General features: G+C 34.1%; 1 protein-coding gene across 3 annotated transcripts in view; it reads left to right on the top strand.

The window, feature by feature from the left end:
• LOC123710773 (catenin delta-2) overlaps positions 1 to 23,386 on the top strand; it is a 45,440-nt gene that overhangs the window by 11,265 nt on the left and 10,789 nt on the right. For all 3 annotated transcript variants that reach the window (XM_045662956.1, XM_045662954.1, XM_045662955.1), the window contains exons 3-7: positions 21,359 to 21,479; positions 21,825 to 21,947; positions 22,253 to 22,399; positions 22,513 to 22,601; positions 22,731 to 22,872. In XM_045662956.1, the coding sequence (XP_045518912.1) occupies positions 21,359 to 21,479; positions 21,825 to 21,947; positions 22,253 to 22,399; positions 22,513 to 22,601; positions 22,731 to 22,872 (622 nt within the window). The remainder of the gene's footprint in view (positions 1 to 21,358; positions 21,480 to 21,824; positions 21,948 to 22,252; positions 22,400 to 22,512; positions 22,602 to 22,730; positions 22,873 to 23,386) is intronic.

Genomic DNA, 23,386 nt, shown 5'->3' with positions numbered 1-23,386 from the left:
GCAATTCATTCATTTTAATAAAGTTGTCAGTCAATTAATGATACGCAATTGTTTTAAACAGAACTAAGTTTATACTGCAATAAGAATTATTGAATAACAATATTTATTATTTATATTGATTGTTTTTGTTTTAAACAACAATTAATTAATTTATATTTAGGGTATGAACGTTTAAAGGTTCCTTTACCTATTAGCCTATACTATGAAGGGGAACAATCCAGTCCCAACTAGGGACAGGTCAAAAGTACTGTATAACTGACGAGCATGCAAAGTGAATGTCATGAAAGTGCTTGAAGCGGAACTTTTACTCCATCAGAAAATTAGTGAGAGCCGAATGATACATATATAAACATCATATTAGTCTATTTTGAAGTATGAAATCTTCAGCTTTGATATTGCCGTAAAAACATTTACAATAGTTCTATACTAGTATAATTTTCTAGTCGTAGCAATTGCGATCGGTAATATATTTATAAAATAGCTGTATATTAAATTGTACTAAATTTTGCATTTGAAAACTCTCGAAATTAACACGTTTTAAAACTTATTTTCATGATTCCTAGTTAGTATACACGCGAGATTTCCACCACGTTGAATTTTAAAACTTCGTTAATTTGGAGATAGTATGTACATTGGTTAAAATATAACATTTTTTTTGAGAGCAACGTTTATTCGTTGGGTAATTGATTTTGTCGCGTTAAAATTTAACAAGCGTGGGAATTGTATAGTTGATATAATTTTTGGCAAGTCAAATTATTTTATGATGGATATGTGTATTGGAATTATTATTGGAGATTTTTCTGCTGGTCCGTAGAGGTTATACACAGCCACATAACTTGCAAAATTAGTATAAGAGGTTAATTTGAGAAAACTGTTGTGGATACCCAAAAGGTGATATGAAGTTTGCATTGTTATATAGCATAAGGTATTAGTTTGTTTAGGTCGTGTTCCATTTCCACTGACCCCCCCGAGTGAGATCATTGTGCGATGACGTAACATGATGCTGCCAACTGAAATACCTCTAATTAAGAGAAGTTTTTTGTAATTAGTCATATCCTGGAATGGATTCCTTTATAATTGAGATAACAACGCAATGTAGGAACAGCTGATCTCAATTTTAGTTAGAGCTCTTATGAAAATAAGTTCTTTAGTTAAGGCAAGCAAAGTTATCTTAGTTGAGTCAGATTCTCAGTCTTGTTATTCGTTTAATTTTCGACTATACGCTAAAGAATTGTTCCATGTGCGTAATTAATTATATTGCTCGTACGGTGATACCGCCAAGAATACTGACGTGCCTTAGACCCTCTTATGCCTTAGAAAGAAGAAGTAAAAAATAGAATTGTCTGAGGAGAGTAATAAAGGGTTGTATAGTTACTATATTATTACAAAATTTTCAAACACAGTCATCGTATTTTCCGTTCTGAGTAAGGCAAATGGGCCTTATTAAGACGAAGTTTCACTTTTCCCATCGTGCTTGATAAACGTCGTTGATTTCTATGAACGAGATTTTCTAGAAAATGCTTATTTTCTTTATAGTTAATCTATTTGTGTACATAAAATCAACTCAGATATAGAAAAATTCAATTATTTTGAGGTGTACCTGGCAGAACAATTATTGTTGGTTGGGAGGCAGAGAATGCTTCAAGTAAATTTGTAAAATCATAAGTGACACATTAGAAATATACCCCAATATTTTCTTAGTCATAATCACATTTATCACTTTCCATCACCACGTAAACAGTTTGACGAAACGAAGAGAACTGTATGAATTCGTTTTATTCAATAAGGGGTATCTAGGCAGATGAAAGTATTAAATAATGAAAGGTCATAAATGACAGGCCCATATCAGACATATATCCATGCTATATGTATTTGTAAAATATTCTTAAGCCAGCCGAGGCCAGTTAGTGTATTATAGTTTGAATTATATGTAAAGGTAAAAAAAGGTAGTTTATATACGTTCCGGTGAAATATTGCGGAGTTACGTAGTTTCAATGTAAATAATTCCGTAATAACACTGATGTTGTCGCAAACGAAATTCTCGTTTCAACTAATTTGAAATTAAATTAGGCGACGTTTCATGCATCCTCTTAGTTGGGTCGTACATTTTGAAAAATTATTTTTAATATTAGTCTAAATAAATCAATTAAAATTATTTAGATTATTTTTCACCGCGTGAAAATTGACGAAGCGTAATGACATTCTATGTGTCATGTCGCTACTAAATATGTACAGCACGTACGTACGTAACGTAATCAATATATAAGTTAACTATGTATAGTATATGTCGTAAATTTCAAATTATCTCAAACTTACTTAAAGATAGAATAACAAAAATACAACACTGAAACGGGACTAATATGTCTCTTTTCCCTTATATTGTTACATGGTTCCATTTACTTTTCCTTTATTAATACAGCCTAGTCGTTATGCCTAGACACGTATTTGCTTTTAGTAAAATTCATCCAAACATATTGCATTCTTGTGTTTGCAATATCTTAGATAGTAATGAAAATAATATTTCTTTCAAATTTTATTTAAAGAAGTAAAATCTACGAAAATGATAGATTTTATCGATATTGATTAACGACAAAATACTACTTACTATTGTTTTTTATACTGTTATTATTAATTACTCAACTTTTTGACACTTTGATTGACCTGTGCCTGCTACATCAATGTGTGTTATGGCTTCTGAGAAGTCCTATGGTCCCCTTTGGACCCCTTGTTTTGGCCATAACATATAATCACTACGTATTTATTTATTTTTTAGTCTCAAAATTTGATTTAGACCTTTCCGTCTACAAGTTTCAAGTCTCATCGCCGGGTTGTAATTATTTATCTATTAAATCCCATGGCTTTGTGGTATGTCATGCTCACTTAAACCAATTGGAGGAGCAAAGGTTTCATAAGTCATAGCCTAACCTGAATCCGGTGCGAAAATAAACGCTCTATGCTTCCGTATAAGGTATTAAATTTAAAATCGTATCTACAATATTTGGCAACAAACTAAGCGAATACAATATGCTTTGAAACCCGCAAGTCTAGACTACAAAGTGCAGACTACGTACTTTATACCATAACAATAGCAGAACGTGATCTGTATTCTGTTAGTTTTTATAGCAGTGCCAACTCGACACTTCTCAGCCGTCGAAATTAAGTTGCTCGATGAATTTCATTCAATGTTGATTATTTCTTGCTCTCCTGAATTTGAAAAAATGTTCAGAGAAGAAGCGTCAATGAACACAAGCAACAGCAACTTGAAAGATCGTTGCCGGCCTTTAACGTACGTTTTTCTCTTGAAGGCTCCTAATGAAAAATTACTCTTAGTGCAAATTACTATAGAATATACAAGGTAAAGGCGTTACAGGTGCGCATGTATGCGGGCTATCGGTGCTTTGTTTTCAGTAAGTAACCCCAGTTCCATGAAAAATGACAAAAATAAAGATGTTTAACGATTATACGCTCGATTGAACCTTCGCTTACAATGACGTCATGAAAATTACGGCTTTGAATTTTCTTAACGCAATTGCGGTTTTCTCAACAAAAAAGTTACGAGATGTCACTAGCACTGCCTGTACAGTATTTATCGTCTGCTTTTTGTAAGACCACGATACGGTAAAAGATTTCTTTTGCTAACAATATCCAGAAGTTAATTTTATAAGTAGAAAGTGTAATAATAAAAGCCCGTTTTATTTCCAATCACTACAAAAAAACATATTTTATCGTATATCCTAGCTACTTTCAGTACCGTCCATCGGAACCCCTTTACGGGTAGTCTATGGCTTTCTTTTTCTTTTCGCTTTCTGCTTCTATTTCCTCTATACTCCCTTTTTTCGGGGCGCCCTCTTCTCCTTCTTCTCCTTGGTCCTTCCATATAGTTGTCTTTAAAGTCCACCTTTATCTGTGTATCTTGCTATATGCCCCATCCATTGTCACTTTAGTTTTAAGGCATAATGTAAGTCATTATAGGCTTATTTATTCGCTTTTTATTTTATGTATTTTTTTTATTTTACGTACGCTTGTTTTCATTGTTTTTTGACATGCTACTAGGTTGGTTTTTATTTTTGTGTTGTTGTCTACGTCTGGCAGCCGTATATGTGGGGGTAGGGAAGATAAGAAAGTGTTCAAGACAATTTTAGTAGTCGCGGTTAAAATAGTGTAACACTACTTTCAGTGTAAATATCAACATTGTTAGGAATCTCCTTAGTTTATACTTTCAGAGCGTTGATTACTTTATAATAGTACGTTGAGACGTTAATGGCCTGGCATTAAGGCTGTATCGACAGTTTTCCCATAAATCAGAAGTGCTTGATAGTTTCGCTGCAAAGAAAGTTTCGCGCAATTAATACACATTAACAAAGACGTACTTTGTGGAGAGAGCTCGACATAATGTTTTGAAATAATTTTTGACGAATATCGCGTTTTTAGTTTACTTTGTGGCGATTTCCAAATAATAACGATTTCTTTGTTCAAAGTGATGATTCAATCGAATTGTACGACGAAGTGTTTAAAGTGATTTAGATTTATAGAAATTTGTATGTCGTAGTATTTAACGTGTTCTATAAATGAAGCCGTTGCGCAATTTACAAGGCCTGTTTTTTTTACAATGTATTTATTCGAATCTCAGTTGAAAAACAGCGAAATAATAATTTTATGCAAAATTGAATACACATTCTATTTGAATTGTCATTTTCAAAAGCTCCGAGTCTCTTAAATCCGATAAAATTTAACATAATTTTTGATGTAAATTAAAAATGGAAGTTTTTAAACTATTGTGTACACAAAAAAAGACTTTGTAGTCTTAGTACATAAATAATTTATTTAATCATATTTATATCGTATATTTATGGTTGTCAATATTAAAAAAAGATGTACCTTATCTTCACGACGAGTTCTTAAATCAAGGGCGTAGAGCGAGAAGGCAAGAGACTCTCTGCCTTTCGTTTTAATCATGAAAACAGTATTAAACGTACAAAAGGGAAACAAATATAGAAAAAAAACTCTCGAAGCACAATTATTGTGTAGATTGTGAATTTTGTATTGCGAAATTGATTGGCTTTCCCATAGTGCCCCCTAACCTAATCACGCGATGGAAATTCCATTTCAAACCTTTTTCCTTTGCTGTTTCAATTAGTAAATAATGGCTGCAGGAAGATTAAACGATATTTTACGTAAAAAAATACATTAAAAATAAGTTTAGTTAGATAACGATGGTTATAAAAATGTGTACTGGTTTTAGCACTATAGCCAAGTATTCAAAAGTTTTTTGAGAAAAATATGTAATTATATTAAATAAGTTGAATAAAGTTTATTCTATGTCACACAAAAAGACAGCGGCGCTACAATTTTTATGCTCCTCAGTATTTATTTCGTGAACTTTTGTTTTTGACTTCTGTGTCTGACTTACGCCTTTTTAGGGTCTAAAGCGTGCTGGTTTGTTCGGGATGTATTGTCTTTCATAGTACGAGCGAGTGTTAAATACACATAGACAAAATCCATTGGTGCACAGGCGGGGTAGAACCTACAATCTCAGGGATAAGAATCGCTGAAGTCATTAGACCTTCACTGCTCTTGTACAAGCAAGCTCAAATTCAAAAATATTTATGCTTTAACATCGGCTATATCTCGTATATAAAGCGTGAAACATGAAGATGCTATTTCCGAACCGGAGTTCCGAATTTTTCAACATCCGGTGAGAAATTCTCGCTCTACACCAATATTTATGTGTCTAACAATATGGGCATTCCATATTGGGTGTACGATGTTGCTATCGTATGTTTGTTTAATATTTTAACACTATACAGCTGGAGAGTTTGTTAGGGAAATTTTAGGAATGGAAAACAAACTAGTTTCCGTAGTTGAGCAAACTGTGGGTAGTCAATATTTTTTTAATATAAAAAACAAATGAATACTACAAGTGTTTTTGTGACATTATTTTTAAATAAACGCTGTCTGGTTCTTGCTAGAGGACTTATTTTTTTCTTTAACTCTACACGCTTATAATAGTGACTTCAGAGGGTGCGAGTACGAGGGAGCCTAGTGTGAGTTTACCTCAAATTAACTAACGTTTGGCGAAAACGCTTTTGTTATTTATTACTTCAATGTCGCTTCATCAATTTGGATGTCGCAATAAATGTCAGCTACTATTTTATTCCCGAACAGTTCGGAGCCGTAGGTCTTGATTGGCCTCTATGACGGATATACGCCTGGCTCCCTTAGGCTGAATGCCTTGGCGAACCTTTGAGGGCTTATTTTAAGGGCGTTTTGGGGGGCTGAGGTGTTTTTAGTAGGTCTCATTACCCCTTTGAATAGCAGAGGGCTTTGAGTCGCCCCAGCCCTATAGTCCCCGCGTCAAGCTCGCCATCCATGGCCCGGGCCTGCGTAAGCGCTTTTTCACCTGCTTATAAAAATAAAATAAAAAAGTTACTACTTTATAAAATATTTTATTTATTACTAAATATGATTTATACAGTTGTAACGTAAGTTTCGTGTATTTGAATCCCCTGTTGCAATTAGATATCGATATATAATTTGACGGTTAACGTTTAAATTTCTATAGTTACATTACAGTAAAATAACATAATTTTACATTTATCGATATTTTTTTATAGATATTAAGATAGTTCCAAACGTAAACCACCATCTTTTGTACTACGTTTCATGTCGATAGCAACACACACTAAAGCATCTACAGAACGTGATCGTAAACGGAGCGTTGTAAAGCGTTGTCTCCATAATGATGGGTTTATCGTTAAGCTTTTCGCCTCGTTCGACTCATCCTTCATGATTTATTTATGTTATGAAAATATTCGGAAAGAACAAAAATTTCTGTGTATTCAAACATTTTAAATATTAAGAATGAATTTGGTTTCGTTTTATATGGGAAATAAACGTGTTTACGTGTTGTAACATCAATTTGATGTACACGTAGTAATATTAAGTTATACACAACATATAGTGTTTCATAAGGTACTGGGTGGACACATTACAGTGTTAGCTTAAGAAACAATGCGGTTATATCAAAGAATAAGAGTTTGTATGTGCGTAAGTAATTAATAACATAATAAAATTTGCTAAGATTATCTTAAATCCTACTTGTCCTAAGTACTTGTTCGGATTAATACCTGCAAATGAATTATTTTCTAACCAATTCGACTAGGGTCCTTCAAGAAAAGAGCGTAATAATTCTTAAAAGGTCGGCAAATCACTCGCGAGTCCTTTGGCATTGAGTGTTCAAAGGCGGCGGATATCACTTAATATCAGATGAGTCTGTTTGTCCTCTTAAAAAAACGTAACATAATTATTGGGTTCTTTTAATGCACGAAGCGATTTTGCTGATGATTAACACGTTGTAACTTAATGAGTCGTCAATTTACGGTTGAAATGTCAGTTTTATTGGCCAATAAAATTGGACAAGCGAAGGCGTCGGCCGTAATATAGATATACTTATATAGAGCCAGAAACTATCCTTCAAGAAAAAATTGGCATTTCTTATTCTTGAGCTGCAAGCATTCTATGTGACCCTGCTCGTCTGTGCCTATTGCAGAAAAAGTGAAATATTCTAGATATCAGTAAAAATGCATTAAAAGTTTGATTCCATACATAGAAGTTATAATATATGTATTGGAAAATAATGTGTGATTTAGAAAAATCTCGCAAAAGTTGGATGATATATGGGCGGGTGGCCGTCCAGTTTCAAATTAGATTGCTTAGTTTGGATTCGTATGAGAAAGTTTCTCGGGGAGCGAATAAATTCGATATTGGTATTGATATGAAGGTGGTGTCTATAAAGGATATTCACCAAGGTTTATGCATAATTAAACATGTTATTGATTTAATTACAAGATGTAATTTGTGTTGTGTTGTCATTTGCGTTACAATAATATTTACAATAGTGGATGGGATACTATTATTTGTATACCTTTTTGGGGTAACAAAATTATAGAAATGTGTTGTATTATAGAAATTATAGAAATGTGTCGCTGTGAGCCCGCGCAACACAATGCTTCCAATCTATAATAGATAGATCGAGTATATAAATATATATATATATCTACAGCCCTGGGTGAAGTGTAATAAATTATCTGATCTACAATATAATGATAGAAACAGTGGCGCTACAATCCTTTGTCTTGGGCTCAGATTACTGAATGTTTTTTTTCCAATAGGCAAGTAGCTTGTGGACCTGGCATACGTCGTCAACTTTTTGTATCTAAAGCATGCCGGTTACACCTCCGGGATGAGAGTCGAAAGCTAATGCCACTAGACTATCATCTTAAGATGCTGATAATATAATAAAACTAGACCTCTAGTAGAATGCTACCAAGAGTGTGTAATTTAGAATGTGTATAATTACGAGCATAATGGCTGTGTTGGAATGTTGTAGTGAAAATGTAGTGACTTCTAAAATTGCATTTATATGGGTATTGTAAAAACAAACGGCTTAAGACGATACCGCTATAATGTCCAAATAACCGTTACGCTGAATTTGCAGTGAGAAAAAAAAGAATTGCTTGAAGTTGTATGTCAAATAAAATAACAGTATTTCTTAATTATGCTTCATAATCGTGTTTATTTAATATTATTATGCTCTGTTATCGAAAAGTAAATAGTCAACATCCGTTTAAAATTAAACAATATTACAATTAATAGCAGACATGTCGAAGTAATTTAAAAATTGGATTTGATTATTAGAATTTGAGAGCCAACAGAGTGTCTCTGTGAAATAACACATTCAGTATTCCATGGGCATAGAATACTGAAGCATTCAAAAATTAGAATTATTTATACCATACTAGTAGACCCGACAGACGTTGTCCTGCATGATATTTCAAGCCAGCCAGTCCAGCCGTTTAGAGGACGTCAGTGACATACACACGTACAGTAGAATTATCTATATAAAAGGCACCATTTAAAGTAAATACAAAATACTTGACCCAGCTCTTCTGTAACCTATGTGGTAAATAATAAATATGTGGATTGTATGAACACTATGTGTGTGAATGTTTAATGTTATATATTAACAGCCTTTAGCCAGTTTAATCCTCATATAACTCAAGCAGCCATTAGATGCTTCAACCTAAATAAATGATAAAATATTAATGATTCTGTTATATATTTTAAGCATAAATACTGACTCTGAATCAATGATTTCGATCTGATTGACTGAATTTAATATAGAAAATGAAAAGACAGTTGAAGTTCATTCACCATACGTGTGTATACAATACTGTTAAATTCACTTCAATATTTTCTACGATTCCCGTTGATAGCGAACAACGTACGTAGAAGTCGGTCAAGTGTCTCGACTTGAGGAATACGCGAAAACTAAAGGTTATGTTTCAATGTTTACTTTGCTTTGATTGCTGTCAAAATCTCGACCCGAAACACGGCTATTGTTAGAAGCACTGTAGTTACAAACAGTCAGTTTTACGACATGGGCGTATTGTTCGCAAAATTATTTATAATTATTTTGAAGATATTAATTGATACAAATAAAATATTACTTCAATATTCATGATGCAAAATTCAACCATATTAAATGAAAAACTCTATAGTAAAAAAAATAAGAAAAAAGCTTTTTGAACGGATTAAAGCTATGTATTATTATTAAAAACTTATAATTATTTACATAATGCTAAATTTCAACTAAATTTCCGACGTTTCACGTGATTTTCAGCGTGCGTGGTCACGGTGACTGAAGACAAAAGGTGTTAAATGTCAAAAGTATCACAGCTGCAGAGAAAGTTGTGTTATCTGTATTTATTGCCCCAAAGTTGATATCGACTAAAAGATGACGGGTTTTTGCAAAAATGACTCACGGTGTCCTCTAATATAACTATAAGTTTTTAATAATAATACATAGCTTTAATCCGTTCAAAAAGTGTTTTTCTTAATGTGTAAAAGCTATTTTAACAAAAGACAATAGTAAAAAAATTAACAGGAAGATAACAGAATTACGTAGTGGTCAGAATAACAGGTTAATAAAGTTAAACAATGGAATCTCTACTGTAACCAGCATGTCGACCGTGACTGGCCATGATCCGAAACGAGGTGGTCTTTCAGTGAGGACAAAGAATTGACTGATGTTGTGTCACGTTTGAGCTTCTAACTATGTTTGCACGTGCTAGAAGTTTTAATTCGTATTGACAGTATCACCCAGTATAGAACATATTGATGCGGTTTAATTGCGATTGCTATCTAGGAAATAATGGTGGTAAAATTCGCATTTCTATAGAAAAATTGTGTGTATTTTGGATATCGGGACAAATGAAAAATTACGAAAAATGAAAAGAGTCGTTAACTTAACGCAAATAACTGTGAACTTAGGAATTGCCTTTAATGTGAGCGTTGTCCCTGTCCAAATTTTATAATTTGAAAAAATAAATAAAAAGTAAAAACTCATCATAAACTAGTTTTAATCTGTTAAGGGTTAACGTTAACTATAAAATTTAATGCGCAATAATTTAATTAAACTAACATAAAATATATTCTATATAGACAACATTTTTTTTATAATAAGTTCATTAATGAAAGACATAATGGTTTTATAGTGTTGTCCGTATAGATTTTAATTATTATCCAGTTCTTCCAATTTCTCTCAACTTTAAAACATCTTTTATTAATTCTTACATTAAACTAATTCCTAAAAAAATATCCAAAATATATGTCGAGTACTTTATAAAACCAATCATATAAGGGTGGAGTACTTGACAGCAAACGATTGAACTGGGACAAACGGGAAAATTTTTCCTCATTGCTTGCGAAATTTGCAGATATTCGGGGAAATTATGTGCAGGTTCCCCAAAGAGTGTTTGATACCTTTGCAATAAAGGGCAATATGGTCAATGTGATCTCACAAAAACGGGTTGATATTTAAGAAAACACTTTTTAAACGGATTGAAGCTATGTAGTATTATTATAAACTTAATTCTTAATTTAAATTTTTCCGACGTGTCGCGTGCTTTACAGCGTGCGTGGTCACCGTGACCAAGCTACATTATCATGAGTAAAATTATTATAGACACAAGTCTGCGCGTTTTCCGCTAAAAAAACTCCCTTTGTCGCTACTCCCCTCTTTGAAGGTTCAGCTAACATCTGAATACTGGGCGTTGACATATCGAATGACGTTCAGTTTCGCGGTCATTTGAAAGGGAAGGCTAAATTAGCCAAAAAGCTTGGTGTGCTCAGCGAAGCGAGACGGTACTTCACTCCGGGCCACCGTTTGCAACTGTATAAAGTGTAAATTCGGCCCCACATGATATACTGTTCTCAACTATGGGCGGGAGCTCCCCAGTACCAGCTTCTTCCACTTGACCGTATTCAACGAGGAGCGGTTCAGAGGAGTTGTTCAGATTAATACATGCAGCTGAGTTTCATCATCGGACGTCGAGGCAGAATACAAAATTCCACCCGTATCACCTCGACGTCCGCCGTTCCATGACTGAGCGTTTTTAAATGCACTTTTTGCCGCGCACCAAAGATTCTTAAAAGGCCGGCAACGCACTCCCGAGCCCTCTGGCATCGAGAGGGTCCATGAGTATCACTTAACATCAGGTGAGCCTTCTGCCCGTTTGCCACCTGTTCTGTAAAAAAAAAACCTCTGGACGGAAGGCCCCCAGTTCCAGCTCCTTCCACATGACCGTATTCAACGATGAGCGATTCGAATCGTTGACGATCAATTACTTTCCGTACGGCTTGATCCGTTGGCGTTGCGTAGAAATGTGGGTTCTCTCTGCATCTTCTATATTTACCATAGAGAGTGTTCAGAAGAGTTGTTCGCTCCAATACCAGTAGCTGAGTTTCATTATCAGACGTCAAGGCAAATTACCATCAGTTTATCTCATCTCTCATCCTTTTCGCGTTTTCTAAGGCAGTTTTTGCCGCGCACCACCACTATGTGAAACCAGCTGCCCAATGAAGTATTTGCGAACCAATTCGACTTAGGGTCCTTCAAGAAAAGAGCGTACCAATTCTTGAAAGGCCGGCAACGCACTTGCGATCCTTCTGGCAATGTGAGTTTCCATGGGCGGCAGTATCACTTAACCATCAGGTGAGCCTCCTTCCCATTTGCCGCCTATTACATAAACTATATATATATTTAAATCCTAAGCGTTGCTTTACTAGGAAATTGTGTTTAGTTCGCTAATTAATTAGTAAATGCAACGACTCCAGTCTGGACACTATTAGAATATTAAAGCGACAATCCTGCTAAGACGAGAAATGTTATATCCTGAAACTAGTTAGGAAGTGTATAATGAATATTGAAGGCGAGTCTGGCCTCTGTTCAACCCGATCGATTGCAAGTCAAAGGTCTTGAATAGGTTTTAATGAGACTGTTATGCATTATCGAAGATTTTGATTTGCAGTTGAAAAACTTATTTCATGGTAATGTAATGCTAAATGTTTAATCTCAATTTCACCTTTAAAGTGACAAAATGGGTAAAGACAAAACAATGAACACATGATAGTAGGTGTAAGGGGAGCGCCATATGTTTTTTTCAAACATCATTTGTCCTACTACACAAATTGTTTTGCGGATGTGAATTTCAAACGATTGTATCTGACGTGAAAACATACAGCTAATTAGTTCCAGTAATAATTTTAAAATACCAAATAAGTTGTTTTGATATTTTGTTGAATTTTTTAGTTTATAGTTCTGTGGTTCGCTTCATGGTAATACACAAAAAATTGAACCAATTAGAGAACCTTGCTATACCACCCTTTAAGAAAACAAACAGCCAATCAGTCTATGTAAATAAATATTAATTTCTGTTCGTTCGTTCGCTAAAACTCTAGAATTGAAAAACCGGTTTGCGTAATTTTGATCTTAAAATATATGTGAAAGTTCAGTTCAGTTAAAAATGTACACTTGGTTGTCATATATTTATAAAGGCCTTCAGAAATTTGTCAGCTGTAGAATGAGGTCCATTTCTGGTCTGTTTTAAAATTTTTATTAAGCTTTGACACAGACATTTGTAGGTTTTTACGAAGTTCACGGGGTCGTCTAGTAGATTATAAAATAGTAAAAATAGCGTATATAATGTATTAATTTTAAATTATTCATTATGCACTGCAGTTTTCTAATTAAAATCTAAATTGCTATGGGTAAACAAATTTGCAGATTAACACGAATAATTATTGCAGTGCTGCTCAGAGCGTAGATGTGATTGCTTAACACGTTTTGTTTGTGCATGAAATCGATACGTGCTGCTTCCGATTTCACTTAAAAAGTTGTAGCTACGGTTATTTGTATCGAAGTATTAAACTGATACAAAAATATGTAGGCTTTAGAAGAGGATACGTTATCCTTTTGGAGGAAGATTGATATTAACTTCCAGAGATAACCTAATAGTGGACCGAGTTTCTTATGCCGTTGCATACGGTAGTAGAATTGCTTGATTTACATATAAAAAGTAGATATGGATTCTATTAATGGATTTTAAACTAAAATCATTGTAGATGGTCATTATAAAAAGATTTTTGATACGCGTTTTGAGAGCATTTTTCCCCAGATATTGACAGGTCACGGTGGATTCTTGTCGGTCTTACGGGTTTATAGTTAGACAAAGTGCTGCCTGTCCTTGTAGTAATACAGCTGAAGAGACGGTGTTACAGGTCCTGACGCGACTGTCCAATATTTGGATACGACAGGTATAACACTAAACAAGCTATGGAAATAAAATAAATAATTTTCAATAATGTTAAGAGACATCTTTCTGGAATTAGATAAAAAATATATACAAGAAAAAACACTCTAAAGCTTGATGAACATTTAATACGAACAAAATACATGGGTAGCTTACCCATGGGATACAAATCAGTTCCGTTTTTCTTCCCGGTCAGAGCAATAAAAAACTGCGATTTTTGTCAGCGGCAATACTCAACGACAACTACTTGTATCTTCCAGTAGCTGTATAATACTTCTAGACGAAGCAAGGGTTTGAAAGAAATTGTGTTATTCAATTATACTTACGCTATAACAGCCTTGAAATACCATCTCAGGATGTGTCCCAAATTCCCCGCCTAAATTATGAAGCCTCGTAGAACAAATTTGTATAAGGTGCTTCGTCTAGATTATAATCTTGGAACGTTTTAAAGAATTGAGAAGCTCAGCCGTGGTTTGTATAAATATTTAATTAAACGTATAATGCTTGTTCTTAGCAGTTTGTAGATAATTAATGTTTTAACCCTTTTGTGCCATAATATTGCGGTTTATGCAAATATTTCGAATTAAAATATATAAAGGACTTGCTAAACTTTAAGTATTTCGAAAGTATTTATATATTATGTTATAGTATTAATATAGATTCTTCGGAAGGAAATGTGGTTTTTATTACCATACTTGCAGACCCTACAGTCGTTGTCCTGTCTTAACTATGAATATCGATTTCAAATTGGTATAATGAACTAAAAATGCTTTATGATATACAACATTATTTGTTTGTTTTTATTGATGGCGCGTATATAAATAGTTGTGTTGGTAATCCGACATGGGAACAGAAAACATATTACTGGCCATGTGAAAAACATGGATTTTCAAGATTATTACAAACAATTAGCGACTGTAATTATTTAATCAATATAATAACTCCGATCGAAGCATTTATTTTCAACGATATTCATTTTTCTTACATACTCTTTGACGATATTTGCTGCACGCATTCTGTCAAACGCCATAACATTGACAGACAGTGACATGAAAAAATTTTTTAAAGGCGCTATACACTGAAAATAAATTTGCTATCGTAACAAAAGTATTTTTAAATTTTCTAATGTTCCGCGAAATTTTCTTATTTTTTTCTTTTATAAGAACCTCCTAACAATAACAACACAACAAAAAAGGAATTCGCGATACCGGTCCAGCCGTTCACGTGTGATGCCGTGACCAAGGGATATATAGATATATAGATATTCAATTTTTTCGTATATTTAATGAAACTTGAGCAAGCTAAAACGCTAAATGACCAGTGTACTGTAGCTTCTTTTAAGCTTAGATTTCCATTGCTACTGTTTCGGGTTGGTAGTGCTACTCGGATACCACTTAAAAGCCGGCAACGCAGTTGCAATCCTTCTAGCGGTATAAGTTACAGAAGGGCGGGCGGTATCACATAACAAGTGCTGCCCGTTTGCCCCATGCTTTATAAAAAAAGAGGCTGATAAACTTTTCATTAAAAAACTGACGGAAATGCGTCAGCCTATCTACAAATTTAAACCTTTCATCTATATAATAAAGATTTAGTTTTTAAAGTGAAACATCTTTGTATGAGGGTAATTTTTTTAACGGATGATACGCTATAATAATATTAGTGTCACGAGATGTGCAACGTTTCTGTTGAAGAAATAGGAGAAAATGTTTGAGTCCGATTGAGAGAGAGTGATTTCTCACTCTCTCGCAAACGTAGCATGAAGCAAATAGCCATGGAGCGAGAGTAGAACGACAATTTTTCTCTCCCTCTTAGTCTCGGAAATCTACAGTTTTATATTTGTATAAATATGAACAAGACTTAAAAATTAGTTTGTCAAAGAAGTTTCTGACATGTGTACCTACTTTGTACGCACGCACTTTTTTATAATAGATAACATCGCTCTCACATCAACCATTCTGTTGGTTAATATACTACTACAATCACTCATTTTCGCCATCTACGTAAATGAAAGCTCAAAAGTAAGAATTTCTTATGAACGGATGTGCATCGCGGCGTCCTGTCACAACAAGATAATTTATTTTCTTGATTAAATACTTTCGTGTGATATAATGTTAGAAAAGTGCTGATTCTGTACACGATTGTACTTAATAGGGATACTGTATGTTTCTCGTATTGCGTTATTTCAAATACACTTACGCGAAAACAACCCTGAAATACCATTTGTCCCAAATTCCCTGCCTAAATTTGAGTAGAACAAATTTGTATAAGGTGCCTTATAAAACATAACCTTTTAACATATTAAATGCTTGTGTAATAATCTAATAAATATGTATTATGCAGTGTTTTGTTTTAATGTTTTGTCGTAGACCAAAGGCAATATATCTATAATCTATATATAAATAGTTTAAAACATCACGTTTTGTAACTAGTCCTTTGTCAGACCACTGATGAATCAATATCGAAACTTTATTTTAACACTTTCCGGTTGTTCTGCCTATTCATTATTTTTTATTTAATTACATTATTTAACTGCTTTAACATGTAGCGAGGAGTATGATGTAATGAATTACAAACATGTTTAAAAAAACCTTGGCGATATAAGAGTGACGGAGAGTTTATTGCCAGTTCTTATCCGTTTTACGCCCTTGATATCAGAACTGACAGTAAATGTTAAATAAGATCATAAATTTTAATTGACGTTCATAAGTGCACATTAAGTTACCTATATTAATAAAAAATAAAAAGGCCGGCAAGACACTGGCAATGAGAGTGTGCATGGGCGGAGGTATCACTACATCAGGTGAGACTTTTTGCCGTTTGCTTCTTGTTACATAAAAAATATATTGATTAGATTAAGACTTGATTCACAAACGTATTATAAATCTCAACTGTTTATGTGTGTGTATATGTTGTACTTAATTATTCAAATACTATAATCTATATTAATAAAATGAATCCATATTTCCCTTGGTCACGGGTGAACGGCTGGACCAGTTACGCTAATTCCTTTTTTGTTGTGTTGTTATTGTTAGGAGGTTCTTATAAAAGAAAAAAATAAGAAAATTTCGCGGAACATTAGAAAATTTAAGAATACTTTTGTTACGATAGCAAATTTATTTTCAGTGTATAGCGCCTTTAAAAATTTTTTTCATGTCACTGTCTGTCAATGTTATGGCGTTTGACATAACATTGACAGAATGCGTGCAGCAAATATCGTCTTTTTGTTGTGTTTGTTATCCTCAGAAGAAGGATCTTATGAAAGATAAAATTAAGAAAAGTGCGCGGAAGATTGGAAAATTTAAGAATCCTTAACCACAATATGAAGTAATCATGACTTTTGTTACTATAGGACATTTGTTTTTTTTCAGTGCATAGCCCTTTTACTATTCAAACTTTTTTGATGTATAGTTATGGCGTTTGACATAACATTGCCAGAATGCGTGCAGTAAATATCGTCAAAGAGCACGTTAGAAAAAATTAACATCGTTTGAAACAAATTATTCGATCGGAGTTATTATATTTGTAATTAATATTTATAGTTAAGACGGGACACCGGCTGTTGGGTCCGCTAGTATAATATATTTTCATGTAATAAATATTTAAATTTTCCCCTCATGTATAGTTTATTAGGAAATGTGACCTTGGTGATACAATATATCTTGTATACGCGCGTGGCGACGAAAAGTGTCATTGTTATAATTATTTCCGTAAACCCTTAATTTTCCTACGGTTCGGTGTTTTTTTATGTTACTGTATACTTTGAAGTAGATATACATTCATGTTTCTTATGAAACGCTTCGTTTAGATTCAATAATAAAAATATAACATGAGTAAATTATTATTCACATTTCAGTAAGTCTTGAATTGCTTGCAATCAAAATCAGGTCGATGCATAATAATTGCATACGGATAACTAAAAATAACTACGAGCCAATTGTAATAACGAACACTATGCTAAGAGAGTAAAAAGAAGTAGTTTTATTATTTATAACTAGTGACCTATTTTAAGCAACCAAAATATGCGGTTTGTCCTGTGTTATTTCAGCGGAAGCCTGAAGACACATGTAGTATTTTCCAATAATTAGTATACCTTATAAAACACAAATATATTATTAAATTTAAATAGTTTAAAAGTCATCACTATCATACAAACTGTTTTAATTGTATGTTTTGTTTCTTTTTATATGGCAAACAAAGACTCAAAGTGTACATTATCAGAGATGATGCGTTGCTGGCATTTCAGAGATGAGTACGCAGTTCTTGTGCTGTTTAAATGGGGTATTTAGTATTGTTTTAGCATATAAGGTTGCCTGGAAGAGTTTGATCGTAAGAGAGTTTATAACATAATGTAAACAAAATAAATAGTATTCCTGTAATTGGCGCGTTAAGCCAAATAAACCAACACTTTATAATAAAGTAGATAATAGCTATATCCGACTGGTAAAATGTTTTAAATTTATAATTTTGTAAGCTGATTATTTCTGCATCTGTCCTCCGATGTATGAAAAACAATAAAATGATTTGTTTTCATTTATTAGCCAAATACAATAAAAAAGAGATTTTTCAAGTTTTGTTTCTCGACCAAATCGTAAACTAAGAAGTTAAAGATCAGTCACCCTCGGTCTGGTTTTCAAACAGTTATTTTTCTCCTGATATTTAGGCAAAATTCGAAAGTTTGAAGCCGTTTATTTTTAAAGGGGCTTTGAATTACCAATTAGAAAAGTCTGCGTTCCCATTGACCTATTTTACGAAATTACAACTTTTTACTTTGTAATAATGATCCTGTTAAATTTATGTTGGCCTAGAAATGATGATATCGTTTTATTTACTAATTGTAATTTGGTTTTGTATTGCGTTACATTCTACGTGTTATATGCGCCCGGTATCTTGGTTTCAATTCAACGGTACCAATTCTTAAAAGTCCCGCGACGCACTTGCCCTTAAGCAATGTGAGTGTATATGGACGGTATCACTTAACCACAGGTAAGCGTTTGCCTGTTATACAGTCAAACCTAAGTAAGTGATGACTAGGTAAGCGAGAATCCTCTAATTATGAGAGTATTTATTGGGTCCCGTCGTTTTACCCTCTTAAAACCGGCATACGTGACAGGCATTTTATAATCTGTGTAAAATATTTGACTAATGGTAAAATGTCAAAGCCGACAATTTCATACTCGAGTTATAGTTTTTTATTGACTGTTAGAGAAAACGTCGTCGTATTGGACTGTACACTACGAGTCGTGGACTTCTGTAGAGTCTGAAACGCATTTGACTAAGATTCGTTTCTATAATTAAATAATCTCTTTGTAATTGTATAGAATTTATTATCTTCATTATTCAATCGTTTTATATGCGCTATTTATTAATTATAGTTTTATGTTATAAATATCATTAGTCTTAGTATATAAATCTGTTCGACATCCTGGACAGATAGTGTCCAGGCTATGTTTCCACTGCAGTATTGTAAACTTTTTTCCAATAATATACACAATAAATAAATGTATAGTATAGTCAGTAGTGTAGTGTCAAATATAAACCGAGTCTCTCTCATAAAAAGGTTTCTCCCTCAATCGAACGTCTTACGTCTTGTTTTCTTCCGATCTTGTTTTATTATTATACACACAATACAATAATTACATCATGTTTACATGTATGATTCAAAATTTGTTTGTATTTATAACTACATTCATAACCATGCCTTATAATGATGATTGTCCATGTAACTTTAAAAATATGCACGACATAACATTATTTGAATAATTGAGGGATTGTTACAAATAAGACCGACCGTTGTAATTTACGTTATAAGCGAAACTCTTCGTGTTCTTTCGTTGCAATTGCTAGCATTTTGGCCTATAAAGTGATAAACCAATGGCTATATCGTAAACCATTACCATAAAAGGGTACCATATAATACCTGAATATATATTTAGTAAAGCCCTTTTTAAGGAATAAGTTTAGTCTTTTGAACGGTTTTTAAGTGACCGGGCATGAATAGTAAACTCTTTATTTAGTGCAAAAGGATGCTAATATAGCAGTTATATAGAACAAGCCGACCCCGTATTTACAGGGATTGAGGAATTGCTGTTGAATGTGATTCATATCTTGTTGATGGATATTTTTTATAAAGCACAATGCGTTTTTCATCTGAAGCCATACGAAAATCGCATTAAACAGACCTTTTGATGTTTGTATAAAGTGTACATTCCGTCCCACATGGAGTACTGTTCTCGTCTCTGGGCGGGAGCTCCCCAGTACCAGTTCCTTCCACTTCCGAATTGAAAGAAGATCGGTTCATCCCTTGGCGTTGCGTAGAAATGTTGGGTCTCTTTGCATCTTCTACCGTATTTACCATGGAGAGGGTTCAGAAGAGTTGTTCGGTCTAATACCTGCAGCTGAGTTTCAGTATCGGACGTAAAGGCAAAATACAAAATACCATCCGTATCACCTCGACGTTGGTCGTTCCACAACTGAGCGTTTTTAAGGCAACCGCGCACCACAACTATGTGGAACCAGCTGCCGATTGAAGTACTTCCCAACCATTTCGGCTTAGGGTCCTTTACGAAAAGAGCGTAGGGTTCTTTATAAAAGGCCGGTAACGCACCCGCGAGCCCTCCGGCATTGAGAGTACTATGGGCGGCTGTATCACTTAACATCAGGTGAGCGTCCTGCCTGTTTCCGATGTTCTATCATCTATAACTAGCGTTTTTATATTATTTAGTTTATATATTATTTAGTGGCATAGGCGTGTGTAGTGTGTTTGGTACACAGAAACAAATAAATAATTATTTTAATATGTTTATATCTATATTCTATTGAGAGGTCTATATTCCTTAATAGTAGCACCAGAATTTAACCCTGACAGTGCTCATGGTATGACATTGTATATAAATTTGAAACCTCATTAATCATGAAAATAATATACGGTATATATTCTAAAACCCCAAGACCGGAGCTAGTTTAAGATACAATGATTGAGCCCATACAATCGACCGCGATGACTCTCGAACACATAATTGATTCATTAAACTTGTGACGCGAATTGGTTTTAATCGATCGAGTTATTTGAGAGCGCCAACCATAATTGAATATCCTGTGATATGTAGGCCTCGTAAATGATTTATGGTGTACGCGATGTATTGTTATTTTTCGCTTTTAAGCTGCACTACGTTATTTCGCTATTGAAAGCTTTTTACAATATAGCACATTGTTAAATTTTTGTTTGGGTTTAAATTGTGTGTCTGTAATGGTTATTTAAGAATAACAGCTTGTAAATATGTAGGTCTGAATAGTTTGGATATCCTATCCGTCAAAGTATGTGAACTCCGACCCTATTTTTACCGTCGCTGTAGTTATACGGGCACTTCAGCGATAAACCCCATGTTGGAGGGTAACTAATACGATGTAGGTATGTGTAGTTTAATGCGTCGCAGAATTGAGACAAGAATTTTTACAGTCAAAATCTGTTATAACGACATCGAAGGGACTACTAAGACCATATTTGGTCTTAAAAACCGATGACGATGTTATTAAGTACCTTATACTTTTCCCGCCGGGGCCTTTGATTTTAGCCAGTATAACCGGTATGTTGTTCTAAACGATGTCGTCCTTAACGGTTTTGACTGTTATATCATTTTATAGAAATAGTATTGAATAGGGTTTGATATTTTATCAAACAATACGTTTATAAATCTTATTATTTCCAGTAACGGACCGGTGGACGGCGCCTACGGTCAGCAGCACAGCCCCGTGTCGCGATCGGACGCCTCCACCGAGGACGCGGAGCTGTCCGCTGCGCTTGCGCATCAGCACCATCTCGCTATGCAGGTGATAATAATTAAATAGAAAGAGGAAATGGGTAACCATTAAAAACTTGTTCTTTGCATTAGAAAATAAAGAACGAAAAATAATAGCATGTTTCAATAAAATGTGTACTTTTAAGAATTTTAAGAGATCAAATTACGTCACGTCTACGACTGATAATTTAACTATTTCATCAACTCCTGTACTAGTCCAAAAGGTATGTAACGACGCTCAGCGTCTATCTATAAAAGAAAATTAATTATTTGTCTGATTTTGTGTCTGTTTTAAGCTTACGAGTAAGAATCATGCAGTTTACAGGTATACCTATGTATGACACAATTTTATATATATGAATATATATGTTCTCAGGCGGGCGAGTACCCAGTGGGCGGTGGCGTAGAGGCGGAGTACAGTCAATATGTGTCATCACCCGCTGCGCATTATAATCACATGGGACACCTTACTATGGCGCCCTCACAGAAGTACCCACACGTTCGTATTTTTTCAATAACTAATCTAATAAAATTGGAATTTAATTAATCAAATGGCAGCGTATATGAAAACAACATTAAAGTCTGAAGGTTTGTAAGCAACAAAAAAATCGGTCTCATTATAGTAGGTACATGACAAAAACTTTGTAAACGGAGATAACACTACATATATATCATGTAGTAATTATAATAATATAGTGTATTTCTGAAAATTTTCGTAATAGCTGTTAGGTGCATACGCATAATATAATTCAAGATAAACACTTGAAGAATGACGTAATAATAAAATATTTTTATTTTTTGCAGGTTATGGAAGCAGTGTCAGTTGGCAGTGGCTATGGTGTCAGTGGCGGCGCGAGTGCAGGCCACTACGGCACATACGCGCATTACGGCGCTGCCTATCCCGCTCAGCCCTACCTCGTTGACCCCCAAATGCCGGCTTACATGACACAGGTATCCGGCTCGAAGGACCAGACTTTTAAAGAGCAAAATTTAAAAAATTCAATTATTCAATAATTTTAAAGTATTTTTATGCGGTGTAAAAAATCCAGCAATTACCTTCTCAGGAGTACGTAGAAGGTGGTGGTAGTGCATCGCCCCGAAGCGCGTCTCCGGGTGCCCTTCCTCCCCAGCACAATTTACATCTGCAACAAAGGTACTATTTATGCTATATTAGGTCAAAACCAGAAAAATAATTTTGTTTGTATTGATATATTAGTGAAATTCAATGACATTTTAAAGAACTTATTCAAAATAGTGGGATAAGCAATCATGTCTATCACAGATACGATTCATCGTCACTAGAGCAGTTAGGCCGCCATTACTGTGTGACGTCACCGCGTGGCGAGTACGCAGCGGATGCGTATACGTACCAACATTACCAGCCCGCTATCGACCCTCAACATCACACCGCGCAGCCATTTAAGGTACAACAATTATTTATCTCTTCACACAAAGTCATAATAATTATAATAAAAAAAAGAAAAATAACAAAAAAAAAAAAATATGGAGAAAACAAAAAGATACAAGGTACATTTTAAGTGTGTAATGTGTGTGTGTTGTGGTTGTAACTAGCCCTGGCTCATCATTATGCTGCAGACGTGTTCCATAGCGCATTACAAAAGTAGACTACAGTAAACCTGGTCAATTTCATATTATGATCATATCAACTTACATCTTGTAGATTTTTTTAAACTTCGAAATAATTCCTAATTCCTATAAATGGAGCAGCCCGGTCTTGATTGGTGGGTTTATTGTTATTTTTAGATCAAGTAGGACCTCCCTATGACAGTGTTTTCGCCGAAAATCAAACCAGGATTTCCGGTGAATGTTAAATAAAAATGTTAGCATATATACTATATTTGGTTTTCATAACTGCAATTTGTTTGACCAAAAAAATATACGAGTAACAATCATTTGTCAATAACGAATGTTTAGCTA

The sequence above is a fragment of the Pieris brassicae genome, chromosome 6, assembly GCF_905147105.1.
Source record: "Pieris brassicae chromosome 6, ilPieBrab1.1, whole genome shotgun sequence".
Lineage (NCBI taxonomy): Eukaryota > Metazoa > Arthropoda > Insecta > Lepidoptera > Pieridae > Pieris > Pieris brassicae.
Note: the sequence above shows the minus strand (reverse complement) of the source record. Positions and strands in the feature narration are given on the sequence as shown.